Source organism: Molossus molossus, unplaced genomic scaffold, assembly GCF_014108415.1.
Source record: "Molossus molossus isolate mMolMol1 unplaced genomic scaffold, mMolMol1.p scaffold_m16_p_15, whole genome shotgun sequence".
Classification (NCBI taxonomy): Eukaryota; Metazoa; Chordata; class Mammalia; order Chiroptera; family Molossidae; genus Molossus; species Molossus molossus.
Genome location: NW_023425350.1, coordinates 50,022,272 through 50,038,659, shown reverse-complemented (window position 1 = coordinate 50,038,659; position 16,388 = coordinate 50,022,272). Strand labels below are relative to the sequence as shown.

The 16,388-nt window shown below is 41.3% G+C and overlaps 2 protein-coding genes across 9 annotated transcripts in view; one reads left to right on the top strand and one right to left on the bottom strand.

The window, feature by feature from the left end:
- The window catches only part of APLF (aprataxin and PNKP like factor), an 83,060-nt gene extending 75,233 nt beyond the window's left edge, over positions 1-7,827 (bottom strand). For 2 of the 3 annotated variants that reach the window (XM_036262735.1, XM_036262737.1), the window contains exon 1: positions 7,717-7,827. In XM_036262735.1, the coding sequence (XP_036118628.1) occupies positions 7,717-7,812 (96 nt within the window). In that variant the 5' untranslated portion in view covers positions 7,813-7,827. Of the gene's footprint in view, positions 1-335; positions 376-1,566; positions 1,637-7,716 lie in introns of those variants that run through there. The other variant, XM_036262738.1, reaches the window with a different exon arrangement.
- A 428-nt stretch (positions 7,828-8,255) lies between these two features.
- FBXO48 (F-box protein 48) lies at positions 8,256-13,650 on the top strand. Of its 6 annotated transcripts, none has more exons than XM_036262742.1 (5): positions 8,256-8,356; positions 9,113-9,228; positions 10,171-10,213; positions 11,030-11,359; positions 11,842-13,650. In XM_036262742.1, exons 4-5 carry the CDS (start codon positions 11,066-11,068, stop codon positions 12,022-12,024), a joined length of 477 nt encoding a protein of 158 aa, XP_036118635.1. In that variant the 5' UTR covers positions 8,256-8,356; positions 9,113-9,228; positions 10,171-10,213; positions 11,030-11,065; the 3' UTR covers positions 12,025-13,650. The 6 variants fall into 6 exon arrangements, with proteins under 6 accessions (XP_036118635.1, XP_036118632.1, XP_036118633.1 ...); XM_036262739.1 differs by having other exon boundaries at positions 8,283-8,356; positions 8,520-9,228; XM_036262740.1 differs by having other exon boundaries at positions 8,289-8,356; positions 8,616-9,228.
- Positions 13,651-16,388: the final 2,738 nt, after the last annotated feature.

Below are 16,388 nucleotides of genomic sequence, written 5' to 3'. Positions count from 1 at the left end.
TTCTGATTAAGAAAGAACAAGTTTGAGAAAATATACTTGATTTTGGCCAGAGGCTCTCTAGACAGACTCCAATATACAAATAAGCTCTCTTTAAAAGAATGTGAAGTGTTTTTTGAAATTTGTGAAGACACTTTTCCGTAAGAATAACAGTATAAATACTAAGGTTATCAGGTGATCTCACAAACTCCTGTTTAATCCACAATACTGATGAAATATGGATCATTTAGATTTTTTAAAGTAAATTCCAATACTTGATCTCCTAATTTAACATTGTTGAATTGTTAGCCAATATGATGGAACTGTGCTGACTTGCTGCCATTAAAATTTCAACTCACCCAACCTGTTTGGCTTGGAATGCTGCTTGCAGAGTGGATGCTATACAAGTATAAGAACATCATCATCATCATTAATATATTATGATAGAGGCAACAGAGTGAGTAAAAGCATAAGCAGAGCTTAGGAAGACAAAACTGCGTTTAAATCCTCATTTGGAACCTCAGTAAATTAAAGTTTCTTAATTGTTACTTATCTAGTTCAGTTCAGCAGATTTCTTTTTTTTCCCCATGTCATTTATTTCTACTCTGACCTTGACTATTTCTTTCCTTCTTCTTGCTCTGGGTTTTTCTTTTTGCTTACTTTCTAGTTCCTTAAGTTGTAGGGTTAGAAAGTCAATTAGGAATTTTTTTTTCTTTCTTTTTTTCTTTTGTAACAAATGTTTCTCCTTTTCCCCCATTAACACCCTCCTCCCAATCCTAACCTGCCCCCCACAGCATTGTTGTCTATGTCCATGGTTACCCATACATGCATATAATTTTATAATTTCTGTGGTTTATCTCTTCCCTCTTAACCGCATCCCCCTCTTCTGAGGTCTGTCAGTCTATACCCTACTTCTATGTCTCTGGGTCTATTTTGTTTATCAGTTTGTTTTGTTCATTATATTCCACAAATAAATGAGATCATGTGATATTTGTCTTTCTCTCATTGGCTTGTTTTGCTCAGGATAATACTCTCCAGGTCCCTCCATGTTGTCTCAAAGGATAAGAGATCTTTCTTTCTTACAGCTGCATAGTACTCCATTGTGTATATGTACCACATCTATTTTATCCACTCATCTATTGATGGACACTTGGGCTGTTTCCAGATCTTAGCTATTGTAAATAGTGCTGCTATGAACATAGGGGTACATATATTCTTTCTGATTGGTGTTTCAGGCTTCTTAATGTATATTCCTAGAAGTGGGATCACTGGGTCAAATAGCAGTTCAATTTTTACAGCAGACTTTTCTTAAAGACCTACTCTCTGCCAAGTATTCATCATAGTGTGTCTAGAAGCGGTTTCGAACTCTGATTTCACAACAGAATCATCTTCAAAGCTTTTAGAAACACAGACATCCAGATACTACCTACAGAACCACATTATCAGAAAAAGGAGCTAGAACAGAAATATAGAGGCATATGAAAAGATGGCATATTCGGGTTGAGCAGTAGTACATGGCAGATGATTATATGTGTGTGTGTGTGTGTATACACACACCTATATATATATGAAAAATAATTCACTTCATACCTATTAGAACGGTCCAAATCCAAAACACTGACAATATCAAATTCTGATGAAGATTTGGAGCTCTCAGTCACTGCGGGTGGAAATGTAAAATGGTACAGCCACTTTGGAAGACAGTTGGCAGTTTCTTACAAAACTAAACATATTCTTACCATACAGTCCAACAAGCACTCAGTATTTACCCAAATGAACTGAAAACTTATGTCCACCCTAAATGCTACACATAGATGTTTATAACAGCTTTAGTCATAACTGCCAAACTTGGAGGTAACCATAATGTCCTTCAGCAGGTAAACGGATAGACTGTGGAACATCCAGACAATGGAATATTACTCATCACTAAAAAGCCATGAAAAGACAAGGAACCTTAAGTACATATTACTAAGTAAAGGAAGCCAATCTGAAGGTCTGCATATGCATACTATTTGATTCCAACTGTATGATATTTTGCAAAAGATAAAACTATAGAGACAGTAAAAGGTTCAGTAGTTGCCAGGGGCTGGGAGGGAAAGGAAGAATGAACAGATTTTCAGGACAGTGAGACTATTCTGTGATGCTATAATGGTGGACACAGGTCATTACATATTTGTCAAAACCCACAGAATGTACACCAAGAGTGAACCCTAGGGTAAACTATGGACTTTGGGCAATAATGACATATCAATATAAGTTCACAGACCATACCACTGTGGTACAGAATGCTGACAGTTGGGGCAGATGGTAGGTGGGACTCTGTAGTTTCCACTCAATTCTCCAGTAAACCTGAAACTATTCAACAAAATAAAGCCTATTTTAAAACAATAATAAAACTAATAAATACTGTAAAACTAATGGCTGTAAAAGTTAAACGGGATTACTGATATATTATCCCAGGAGCCTAGCCAGCACTTAATCCAATTACCCAGTGTGCCTCCAGTTTCAAACCTTAGAGTCTCAAATCATACATTTATTTAGTCTGAAGGAATCTTCCCTCCTACCACCCACTCTCCACCTATCGAAATTCTAGCACTTCACAGTGAGCTCGATACATCACTGACATATTGAAGGAGTAGTCATTTATGACACCACTGTCATTCATCATTGTCCCTATGTTGTTTATCTTACTTCCTCCCCATTCACTCACTCAAGTTGCCTGCCTGGCTCCAGTCCCATTTGAGGTTGGAACCCATTTAATTACTTGCTTCTGTGTCTCTCATACCGATTAAACTTGAAGCTGCTTGAGAGCAAGGACTTGTTTCTCTTTCATCCTTCCCATCTGACTATAGTATACAGGGGTTCGTAAAAGTAGGTCAACAGTTGTGAGTACACAAAACACAAGAGTTTCTTCTTGTATTGTTATTGTATTATTTATTCGTATTATAACTGTAAACTTACTCTTGCCCACCCCAGAATATTCATCCACTATTTTCTGAATTTACTAAAATATTAGTAAAAAAAAAAAAAATAGGAAAAATGGTAACATTGTGAATGTTGCTCCTTAAGTTTTAACAACTGGTAGCATTGCTTCTTTGGTAAAATTCACTTCCAAACTCTATTTCCTTTTTACCCTAAGTTACAAATGGATTCTTCTTGAGGACTGGAAGAGTGAGGGGTTGAGAATCCAACAGGAAGGAAGACATCAGGTGTTGAAGACCCACTATGTGCTAGAGATTGTACTGGGCTCAGTAATTAAGCGAGGGAGGAGCAAAACCCAGCAGCTGGTAGTGCTTGGCACATCCCTAGAGGTAAGCCTTGTTGGACGAGGTAGGACTCGCATTTCAGGTGAGACTGTGCAACAAGTACAGACTTGCCAGAACAGGGCGCAGTTACTTTGTGTGAACTTTGTGGGACACTTAACAGCATTCAGACAAGTGCTGAACTGATGCCACTAGAAGAGTCTACATTAAAGTCCATGACTCCCCCCATCCCCAACTGGGGGCCTCTTCTCTTCTTAACTAAAGCAGTAGATTTACTCTTAGGAAGTCTCACTAGATAGATATCTGGCACTGTCCTATTTCGTTGGAGGAAAATAGATCATAAAGGAATGCCATATAACTCAAGAATGTCATCTAATTCCTGCTTTCAAAACAGAATAAGAACAATTTGAAATCAAAAGCAGTGGTTTTCATTTAAGAATATAATAACTAATCATCTTTCGTAGAAGAAAAATCATAAAGCAAATACTTTGACCTAAAGGTACTGTGTTGTTTGAGATGCTGTACTGTAAATCCTTTTTCTAATTAATTTTGTTTAAGACAGTTATAGATTCCCATTTAGTTACAATATGTAATACAGAAAGATCTCTCATACCATTTCCCCAGTTTCCTCTCATACCATTTCCCCAGTTTACCAGAATTAACATCTTGCAAAACTATAGTACATAATCACAATCAGATACTGATACTGATAAGGTTGAGATACAAACACTTCCATCAGCACAAAATCCCCACTGTTGCTGTTTTATAACCATACCCATTCCCTCCTGCTGCTCCCCCCCTTTTTAACCCCTGCAACCACTAATCTGTTCTCTAATTTTACAATTTTGTCATTACAATAATGTTAAGTAAATTAAATACAATATGTAACCTTTGGGATTGGCTATTTTCACCCAGGTTAATTCCCTGGAGATTCATCCTGCTGTAAAACCTTTTAATTTGTACATATCATGAAATATAATTCCAATCTAGTGATGTAAACAAAGACTTTGAGTTCACTGATGACTCACACTAAAGCAAAGGGCACAGAAAGTAAATCTCACTCTGCTCTGTTATATATGTTTTCCTACCACTGTGAAGACATAGACATTCTTGCTGTCAAGCTGTTTTATCACCAAGACTATTTTACACATTGAAATTATAAACCTTGAAGCTTGTGTGGTCATAAAGTTTTGTGAAACTTGTCTCCAAAACAATATGGCTAGTTAAATGAGTTTTAAAAATCATCCTATTATTAATCATTTCATATAGATACAAATTTAAAATGAACTTCCTGATGAATACCTGCCAAACTTGGCAATATAATCCCACCACTGGATTTTGCTTAAAAAAAAAAAAAAAGGTAATGACTAACTTTCTACTCCTTACCATTTTCAAAACCACAAACCAAACAGGCTCGTTGTACAATAACAAACCTATAGCACAAAGGATCAAGCTATAAATAATGAAGTGTCTGTAACCTGTTACATGTTTATAAAACATAGGCCTAAAATTCATGTTTTTTAACTAGATCCACAGTACTCTATGCTGGTGATACAAATTATTAAGCAAATCAAAGCTCATTAGTCACCCATTAAAAGATTTATAAATAAAGCACATACTCTGCTAAGTTTCTAACAGAGAGAGGGAGAGGGAGAGGGGAGGAGGAGGGGGGAGGGAGAGGAAGGAGGAGGGGAGAGATAGAGGAGGGAGAGGGGAAAGAAGAGGGGAGGGGGAGAGGAGGAAGAAAGGGAAGGAAAGAGGAAGAGGGAGGGAGAGGAGGGAGGGGGAGGGGGAGGGAAGGAGGTGGGGGAAGGAGGGGGGAGGGGAAGGGAAAGGGAGGAGGAGAGGGAGGGGAGGAGGAAGGGGAGGGGAGGAGGAGGGGTATTGGAGGAGGAGGGGTATTGGAGGAGGAGAGGGAGGTGAGGAGGAGGGGGACAGGAGGAGGAGGGGAGGGGAGGAGGAGGGAAAGGGAGGAGTTGGGGGGAGAGGGGGGAGGGGGAAGGAGGAGGGGAGGGGGAGGGGGAGGGGGAAGGAGGAGGGGGAGGGAGAGGGGGAAGGAAGAGGGGGAGGGGAGGGGGAGGGGGAAGGAGGAGAGGAAGGGGAGGGGGAGGGGGAAGAAGGAGAAGAGGGGGAGGGGGAGGAGGAAGGAAGAGGGGGAGGGGAGGGGGAGGGAGAGGGGAGGGGAGGGAGAGGGGAACAGGAGGGGGAGGGGAGGAGGAGGAAGGAGGAGGGGGAGGGGAGAGGAGGAGGAGGAGAGGGGGAGGGGAGGATGAGGGGAAGGGGAGGGGGAAGGAGGAGGGGAAGGAGAGGGGGAGGGAGAAGGAGGACGGGGAGGGGTGGAGGAGGTGAGAGGAGGGGGAGGTAGAAGGAGGGGAGAGGAGGAGGAGGAGAGGGGGAGGGGAGGAGGGAAAGGGGAGGGGGAGGGGACGGAGGAGGATAGGAGGAGGGGAGAGGAGTAGGAGGAGAGGGAGGGGAGGAGGGGGTGGAGGGGAGGGAAGGAGGAGGAGGAGAGAAGGAGGGGGAGGGGTGGAGGAGGGGAGGGGGAGAAGGAGAAAAGGAGGGGGAGAGGAGGAGGAAGGGAGGGGGAGGGGAGGAGGGGGTGGAGGGGAGGGAAGGAGGAGGAGGAGAGAAGGAGGGGGAGGGGTGGAGGAGGGGAGGGGGAGAAGGAGAAAAGGAGGGGGAGAGGAGGAGGAAGGGAGGGGGAGGGGAGGAGGGGGTGGAGGGGAGGGAAGGAGGAGGAGGAGAGGGGGAGGGGGAAGTGAGGGGGAGAAGGAGAAAAGGAGGGGAGGGGAGGAGGAGGAGGGGAGGGGGAGGGGAGGAGGGGGGAGGGAGGAGGAGGAGAGAAGGAGGGGGAGGGGAGGAGGAGGAGGGGAGGGGGAGGGGAGGAGGGGGGAGGGAGGAGGAGGAGAGAAGGAGGGGGAGGGGAGGAGGAGGAGGGGAGGGGGAGGGGAGGAGGGGGAGGGGAGGAGGGGGTGGAGGGGAGGGAAGGAGGAGGAGGAGAGAAGGAGGGGAGGAGGAGGGGAGGGGAGAAGGAGAAAAGGAGGGGGAGGGGAGGAGGAGGGGAGGGGGAGGGGAAGGGGAGAGGAAGGGGAGGGGAAAGGGGGAATAATTAGGGAAGAAGGAAAAGGAAAGAAAAGGGGAGATGGAGGCCAAACCTCCAGGTATTTTCCTCAAATGTTTGTATACCCTAATAAATTGTAGAGAAAAGTAACACTGTTATTTAAACACTTAAGTAATTACTTGCCAGTAAAATAAAAACAACAGGTGAATTTCAACTTTCTTAATTAACCTTACTACATATACATATATGTACACACACACACACACCACACCCCTTTAGGGCTGACTTCCATGTCACAACTTTGAATTACCACTCCTTTTCCTGCTTGGAGAAGGGTTCTACGGCTGATACCAATGGTTCCATTTAGACACTGGAGGTTAACTAGGATAACAATCCACACTCATTACTTCCTCACGCACACAGGTTTGTCTCCACAGTCCAAGAGAAAACTAGAGGACAGTGACCCATGTCTCGTTCATATTTGTATGCCTCACAGTGCTAGAGTCTACAGAATGTGTTGCACAAAAGTGGGCACTAAAACAGAAATGTTGACTGTTAATAAAACAATATGCATGTACATATTTAGAGAGAGAGCTACAAAATTCCAGAATGCAACAGACCAATTTTCTAATTCCTAAACATCCCAAAGAGGGCAGAGATGAAATAACTTAGTGCCACTACGTATCCAAAGGCTTACGTGAGGCCTCGATTTTCTCATCTGAACAATGAGGATAATAAGAGCACCTAACTCACATGGTTTTTAAAGGATTAAAGAACTTGGTATGCCTGGAACACTACAGGCTACATAAGGGTTAGCTACTGATATAACTGAAAAAGACTATTACAGTAAAAGTAAGGCCATTCAGTCCCACAAAAGAGGCCAAAAGGGTAAAAGAAATTATTCTAGAATATATAAGGTCAGGGATTGGCAATTTTTTTTTTCTATAACAGGCCAGATACTACTGTAAATATTGTGGCTTGTCAGGCCAAGAGACAATATCCACAACCCCTGGAGAACAACCTTTCTCCCAGAAAGGCTAAAAGGTCTGTCGTTTGTTTACATTTTACATATTAAAACTCTTTTTTTTTTTTTTTACATATTAAAACTTAAGGGCCATTCTTCGTACGCGGGCCCTCACCAAAACAGGCTTGATTCGGACCCAAGGACATAGTTTGCCGACCGCCCAGATAAGATTATAACGATGATAACACAAGTTAGTGCTTTTAAAAGGTAACATAAGGGAAACGTTTGTGAGTTGATTAAAGTTGAGTGAACAACGTGCTGCCCCCAAACTTCTAAGCCCCAGACATGGCTGGCGAGGCGGGAGGAGGTCGGGACGGGAAAGGGCCTCGGATGCAGGCACAACGTTCGCTGCACGGCTCTCGCGGTCCGGCCGAGCCCTCTGCCACACTTACTCCCAGCAGCGGCCCGCGGCCGATCACCGTCTCCCCGGGCGCCAGGGCCACCCGGGGGCCGCCGTCCTGCGGCTGCAGCTCAAAGACCCCGGACATGGCGGCGAGGATCAGGCTCCTTCGCAAGGAGACGGCCCCCGCAGCCGTTTCCGCCTTCCAGAGACACTCTCGGGGCCTACACAGGGCGCCCCGGAAAAACACAGGGGGAGGGGAGCTAAGATCTGCTGGGGTGTGTCAGGTCCTCGCGCAGCAGGGGCCTCAGCGATCTGAGCGACGCGTTCCCGGCCCCGCCCCTCCACTCCACTCCGACCAGTGACGCAATCAGGGATTCCCCCCTCTCACCAACTCCCAACTATTGTTTAAATGCCCCGGGTAAGCCCACCCCCTCCCCCCTCACCGCCCACCTGTCTGGAGGACACCGGACCTTGTAGTCCACAGCCTGCTCCTCGCCCTCCCTGGCGCGGCGGGGACGCCCCAGTGAAACTACCAATCCCACAAGGCAGCGCGCGCTGCTCTCTACGCTTGCGCGGAACCCAAATCAGCCAGGCGGGGCCAGAGTGGGCGAGACCCGAAGGATTATGGAAAAGCACTCAGTGGCCGGAGGATTTAAATCGCAGGAGGAGCAGCCGGCTGGTTCCAGCAGGTAGGAGGGCTTCCTTTCCCTTCCAGTCGGCGTGCGGCTGTCAGTCTAGGCGGCGCGGCCCTCGCACCGGCGCGGCGTCCGCTCTGCAGCGCAGAGCTGAAGTGACAGTCGGTGCTCAGAGTTGTTGTTGTTGTTGATTTGTCAGTGCCCCGTGTTCTTTCAGTTCTGGCTGCTGCAGCCTGCGCGGGGCACGCGAGAGGGGTGGCTCAGATGGGACGCGGGGTCATTCATTCCTTCCCATTTGCGGCGTCTGGCCAAGGTTGGGGCTCCCGAGAGCCGGCAGGCGCCCGCGGCTTGCTCTGTCCTGCCTCCCGATCCAGCTCCCTGTGTGTGACACCTGGAAGGGGGCGACCCTTCCCTCACTTGAGAGGTAATTCGGCAAAGTTTGCTTCGTAAAGAAGAGGTGGGAAGGGGATAGTTTTTCAGGCTTCCAGGCAAAACTGGATTTAGAAGAAATATGCCTAGTGGGATTTTAGGAACCTCACCAAGGCACCCCCGACTGTTAAATCCAAAAGCCTTCTTCTGACTCTTGTTGAGTAGCTAACGAGAAGGAGCATTTTATTCCCCAGTTAGATCGTGGAAGTAGGAACAAACAAATAGTAATGCTCTTCTACTATGAGATCCTTTTCATGACCATGGTAGTTTAGCTTTGGTTTGTATTGATGGTGAGAAGTGGGAGGTTCGTGGCAAAAGCTTGCGGTTGACTCACGAACTTGTTTTTACCACTTTGCTTTCTTACTTCCCCAAACCCTCAAGAGGAGGTCCTCTGCTGAACACGGGGATTAAAATTCTAACCACCATAGTTAATTTGGATCATAAACAACCAAACGAATGGAAACAACTGTGGTCTTGGTAAATCCAGAAACATATAGGTGAGTAGCTGATCTAGAAGGAGGAATTGTTATGAGCTAAGTTAAAAGAAGTATGTACCGTAGCTGTATCTCAAACCCATCCTCTGATACCATCACTCCCTATTATAAAAGGAAGTGCAAAATGGAATAAACTGATTTTAAGTAAGTATATACTGTCTTTATATGCAAAAATAGCTCCATGCTTTCAACTGATTTTGGAAGCCTGTACCATGCACCTTAAGTAAATCAGCTGAAACCGGACTTTTTTTCTTTTTTTCCAGTAAGGAAAAAAAAGTCTTTACCTATGCATTAGTTTAATTTATAATTACATTTATATAAAACACTTCCAATATAGGAATTGGTGATAAAATTAATAGTACAAAATTTGTTGTTTATTTTTATTGACTTTATTGGGGTGACATTGGATAATAAAAGTATATAGGTTTCTGAGGTACAGTTCTATCATACATGATCTGTATATTATGGTCTGTGTTCACTACCCCATTCTTTTTTTTTAAATATGTTTTTACTGATTTTTTTTTTTTTTTTTTTAGAGAGAGAGGGTGAGAGAGAAAGAAACATTGATGTGAGAAACACTGATTGACTGCCTCCTGCATACCCCCTACTGGGGATGGAGCCAGTAACCTGGGCATGTGCCTGACTGAGAATTGAACTGAGACCTCCCAGTCCAGGGGATGACCCTCAATCTACTGAGCCACACCGGCCCAGGCCACCACCCCAATCTTTAGTCACATACTATACCTATCTGAATAATAAACATTGTTTACAGTGGGTAGTCACTGTTGGTCCATAGCCCTGTTGCTTTTACCCTTGGCTCATAATTAACTGTGCAAGTAGGATAGCTTCAGGAGTACATTTCTAAGACACTAATATTACCAGTGAATTGAATATTTGAGACTTTGTGTCATTGTAACCCTGACTTCAACCTCTTGTCCATTTCAGATAGTGTTTGTGTCCAATGTGAGCACCTACCCGTTAGATACAAGTAGGTAAACAATTCTTATATAAACTACTAAATGTCCATCAGGTTTATAATTAATTCACAAATTGTAGAGGAAGAACTTAATCATCAGTTCCCACAGACAATGAGTTTTCAGGACCTTAAAAGAATTGATTCATGTACATTTTCAATAAATACTTAGAATGTGTTCTCACAATAGGCATTTCTACTAAACTCAATAAATTATAGTCTATGAAGAATCACTTTTCTTTTTCTTTTTTATTTTTATTTTTTATTTTAAACATTTTTTTTTTTATCCTGACCCGAGGACATTTTTTTCCATTTTTTGTTCAGATAGAGTGGGAGGGAGAGAGAGAGAGGGGAGAGAAACATTGATGTGAAAGGGACACATCAAGTGGTTACCAATCAGGGCCGGGGACAAACTGCAACCAAGGTACACGCCCTTAGCGGGAACCAAACCCGGGTCTCTCTGGACCACAGATCGATGCTCTAACCACTCAGTCAAACCGGCCAGGGTTCACTTCTCGTTTTTAGATAATGTTCTTTGGGAGCAAGCAGAAAGATAAATATTTAGTAACAAGCCTATTTACTAACAATATTAAAAAGAAGAAGAGAAGTAACATTTGTTGAGTGCCTCCAATGTGCAGTTTAGATGTGAGCTAGATGATTCACACTTACCCCTGTTAATCCTAGCAAGAACATACATTAGAGGAGCATTATTGACCCCATTTTACAGGTTGAACAGCTCAAGATTTTCAAACCATTCCCAGAAAGTTAGCTGGCTCAGTGTAGGACCTATACTCTGATCTAAAGAGACTAAGATTAAACTCTGCCTTTTAGGTTACCTGTGAGGATAATTAACTAAAACATCAAGCTATGCAGAATAACTCCGAGAGGAACCACAATTCAAGAGTTTCTGACATAGAACTGAACTCTGTGGATGCTGAGAATAGTCAAAATAACTTTTTTGAACGGCTGCCTGAAGAAGTTATTCGACAAATTTTCAGTTCGCTGGACATGCAGAGTTTGTGCAGGGCTTCAATGACATGCAGGAGGTGGTATGACATAACAAAAGACAATGACTCCTTATGGAAACCTCATTGCTTGGCTCTAAGAGCTGTGTGCAAACGAGAAATAGATGATGATCAAAAAAGTGGTTATTCCTTCAAGGTAAGTTTAATTTTTGTGGTCTACAGTGTTCTTTACAAAATGTAGGTTTGAACCAAACTCTACTTTCTGCTTGGATGAGGTAGGATTTCATATACAGAATGACATACAGAGTGTGTTGGCTTTTGAACTTAAAGTTGAGTTATTATTCTTTTCCTGCAAACTACGCTGTCTATCATCCATCCTTTAACATTTTTAAAATCTTGAATTTGGGCATTTTCCTCTGTTAACCAGAAGGAAAGTGGCTTCTTCTTTTCACATTATCCAAAACCCCTAGCAAACTCTGCAGTTCACACTGTATGTATGTATATATATATATACACATATATATCTGCACACACACACACAAATTTAGTAGTATATATGTATATCAATATAAATACTTAATCTGCTTTTCATCCCTGTCAATCAGCTTCTCTGGTTTCAAACAAATTCAACTCACCAGGCAGCAGCCTTCTGTGATGATACTGGTTTGGCTCTTTCAGGACACACTATTGAGGAATTACCAGAAGAGTCAAGTGAAACTTCACTGGCTAAGTGGCAGATACAGCAACATATGTTCCCCTGATAACCTACCAGAAGCAATCATGTGCCCGATGGATGCAGAAACGTGGGGGGAAATTCTGGAAGTCGAAATGGAAAGACCCAATCACAAACAGATCTCATAACCAGGAGAGTCTAAAACTAAGATGACTCTTAGGTTGCAAAAGATATATTTTTATCCATCCATTTTTTGTTCACCTTTTTTAAATGTTTAACATGTAAAAGACTACTATGTAGTACATGTTGTAAAAGTCAAGCTTTTTTTTTACTTGGCACTTTAGTCAAAAATATTTTTCTGGTTTTACTGTTATGTGGGAAAATCATGCAATACTTTTTATATAAGACATAATGTACCAGTAGAATGATTCCAAAATGTATTGTTTCATGTATTTGTGTTAGTGTATTGTCGTACTTCAATGATAAGAGAGTTTGGTATTTTCTGCTTAATGATAATTCAAAAATTCAGGAAAACATTTGAAGAAACTGTCTTAGAGATCATTAAATAGTAGCCATAACTAGGCTCATATGAAGATTACCTAAATGAAATTAATTGCAGTATGTTTAAATGTATAATAAATTTATATTTCAGTAACTTTAAAATATCCATTTCAGTTAAATTAGATTGAATTGTTAAACGTTGAAACCATTTTTAAAATGTGCTAAATTTGTGGTTTAGTTTCAAATTAATCTGACCAAAGGGCTAAAACTTGTCAGATTAAGGTTCCCATTACTTGACTACAGACTTGGAATTGCTCTCAGGGACTGAAAAGTTATGGAAAGTTTTCAGAACATTTTATTACCACCAGAGCTGCCATCCCATCTTTCTTAGCAAAACTCTCTTTCTGACAGCCAAATAGCGCCATCTAGTGTACTACTCATAGATGATCAAGACGAAGGACAGCTCCTTTTTTTCCTCCACATTTAAAAGAAAGAAAAATATTGTTTCAGAGAACACTAAATAGCTGACTCTGTTAACGTTTATAGCTTTCCAGGAACCTTTAATTTAACTTTTGTTCTCTTTTTCGTAAAAGTAGGTGATATAGTATTCACTATACCAGCTTGTTCATTCTGAATCTGTAGCCAGCACCATAGTAGGTATCTACAAAGCATTTTAATTAGTATGGGATTTTCTTCTTAAACTGTGCTTTATAGCATGAAAAATAAGAATCCAGGAAACCAGTATTTAACAAATAGGAAAATATCAGAAAGATGCCCCATACTCTACAACTTCCCTGTGTTAGATCAATCGGGTGATGATTGATTGTCTCTTATCTTCTTAGAGTTGGAAGAGGCCTTAACAATCACACAGTCCAATTTCTAAGACTGTTTGTCAACCTCCTCTTTAGGAGTGTTGTTCCTATCACCCACCGTTAATTCCTTTCTTGGCAATCTCTTTTGTAAAACGTATCATTTTGATCTGGAAACCATCCCTAACTTCTACCATTCTGGATTAAGTGTACCTCTTAAGGTTCCTAGTAGTTCTTTTTACATACCACTCTCAAAGCTGTCATAGTACTTTAAATTGTCTATTTTATCTGTCTGTCTTCCCCTTTAGACTGTGAGCTTCATAATGGCAGGTAGCATTTATTTATTTTTGTGTTGCCAAAGCCTGGAAAATAGTAGGTATTTCATAAAGATTTATTAAATTATTTCTGTATTATTTATTTTAATTCTACCCAGAATATATAACAAAAATAATTTACTATATTGTTAGTAGACAAGTATTGAATGAATGTAAAACTCATAAGATATGTGGTATGCTTGATATTAATGCTAATATATGAATAATTGTTCTAGTCTTCTCTAAAGCTATAAGAGAAAAGGAAGAAAGTAGAAATATTTTGCTTGATTTTTTAAATAAATACTTGAAAATACATTTATATCATTTATGACTTTTTTTTTATCTTCACCCGGACATTTTTGCATTTATCTTCAGATAGAGTGGGAGGGAGGGAGGAAGAGAGAGAGAAACATTGATGTGAGAGAGAGACATCAAGTGGCCGCCACCCACACAAACCCAACAGGACCAGGGACAAACTGCAACCAAGATACGTGCCCTTAGCAGGAACCAAACCTGGGACTCTCTGGTCCACGGGCTGATGCTCTAACCACTGAGCAAAACCAGCCAGGGCTCACTTACGACTTTTAAATATTGGGTCACACCAATCAATTTTAAGTATTACTTTTACAAGTTATTGAATAATTTTTAGTATGGTTTTTGTAACATATAAATAATTCTTTATATAATAAGTTATGAGCTATGATCACGGTCTACACTGAAAGGAAAGTTTTGGAACACACGATAAATTTTGGTATGGCTTAGCATGAACTGTACATTTATCAGACTGAGCCATTAGCATCTGGAAACCTGAGTGGGTAGTATAATATGGGAGGAATTCTCTAAGTCATAGAAAAAAAATAACATACTAAGTATACACAGTTTGTAAAAGAGGCAAGATTATTGGAATTTCCAGTGTTTTTAAATATTTAATCAGTTTGAAAAACCTGAGGAACAGGCTGGCTTTCTTTCTTAAAATTGTCTTATAATATCTTCCACTGATTAAGTACCTTTTTCATGGCAAATTAACTCATCAAACAATCTCAAAAGGTAGTTTTTTTAACATTAATATTTTAAAAATATTTTTATTGATTTTTAGAGAGAGAAAGGGAGGAGGAGAGAGAGAAACATCAGTGTGAGAGCCTAACATTGATTGGCTACCTCCTGCAAGCCCCCTACCGGGCATGGAGCCCACATCCCAGGCATGTGGCCTGACCGGGAATCGAACCAGCAACCTTTTGATGCACGGAACAACACCCAACCAACAGCCGCCGGGGCTTAACATTAATATTTTAAAGATGCAAAAATTGAGGCTCGCAGAAGCAAAGTAACTTGAGTAAGGCCAAACAGCATGTACTTTGAAGAGTGACTTGGAAGCTGTTTCTGCGGCACCATCCTGGAGAGCTGGGCGATGCTAAAGGGCTTCCAGCAGAGGGAGGTATATTTCTATTGAAACCAAACCGAGAGCATAAGCATGAGAAAGTTCCTCATTGCAGCTGGGTTTGCTAATCTCAGAAGTCAGAATTTGTCTGAACCCTTTTAATTACGAATGACAGAACTGAAACGGTGAGAGGGTTGGGCTGGGAATGAAGTGTGGCTTTCCTAGGGAGGGTAGAGCCCCAAAATGATGAGCAGCCTCTACAGCTAGAAATGTAAGATGTCAGGGAATATAATACTCCAATGAGTACGATTTCTATTGCTCTCTGCCTTCAGTCCCGACCTGACCACCAAATAGTTTTCTACTTTAATCTCCAAAGGCACAATTAAGAACATATGAATTTAATTTTGCACTTTTTGTCCAAAAAAGAATGTCCAGTTATTCTGTGCAGATGGGTTTTTTTTTTAGGAGTATTATTTCTTTTCCACGGATTTGTTCTTTAAATCTTCATCCCAGTGTCTCCACTGATTCTGTAATTCTATGATGTTGGGCTCTAAGTGTGAGTATATTCCACTGAAGTAATTATGTGAACTCTGAGTGATTTTGTTCCAAAATCTTAGAATTTGACATTTATGGTTTAACAGTCTTTAGGTGTAAAGAAATTCCTCACCCTTTTACTAACATTGTGAATAAATTCTACTTCTAAATATGAAAAGACTAACTGTGAAAGGAATTCACCCAGGAGTGAAAACACTTCTAGAATTATGTTTTTATTCTTTTCTTTTGAAGTTCATTTAGGCAGAAATTTGAACAAGGACCCTTTGGGAGTTGAGCAAGGTAATCAAAATTTAAATGCAAGATTCCATTTCATTTAAAAATAAACCGGCCACTTTTAAACTTTGAAATCCATCTCCTGGATTAAACACTGTATTATGTATAGAATATCCACATCTCAAAATGGAAAGCAAAATATACCCAAGTATCATGTATAGTTTTATCTCAATATGACTTTGAATATAATTTATTCTACTATCATGACCCTGTCTAAAGCACAGTATATTTGTGATACAAGTCACCACTCAAGATCAAGGTTTATAAATAATAATAGCTACTCTAAGGTGAGTGCTTACTAGATGTTATCCTCCCAATAACCCTTAGAGATATTCCATGCCTGCAACTGTCCCTCATTAACTGTGTGGGCAAGTTATCATATTTTCATTTGTAAAATGAAGATCACAAAAGTATCCACTTCATGGAACTGTTATGAGAATTAAGTCATGTTCCATCTCCCCATCCCTGAACCCTTGCCTTAGTCATTATTAATCTACTTTCTGTCTCCATAGATTTACCTACACTGGATATTTCATTTTGAGTTAATGTTTGCCTATGGTGTGAGGTTGGCATATGTATATGACTCTTCAGTTGTCCCAGCACCATTTGTTGAAAAAGTGTTCTTTTCCCATTGAACAATCTTGGCACCCTTGTTGAAATCACTTGAGTGTGGAAATATGGGTTCATTTCTGGACTCTCAATTATATTCCATTTATCTATCT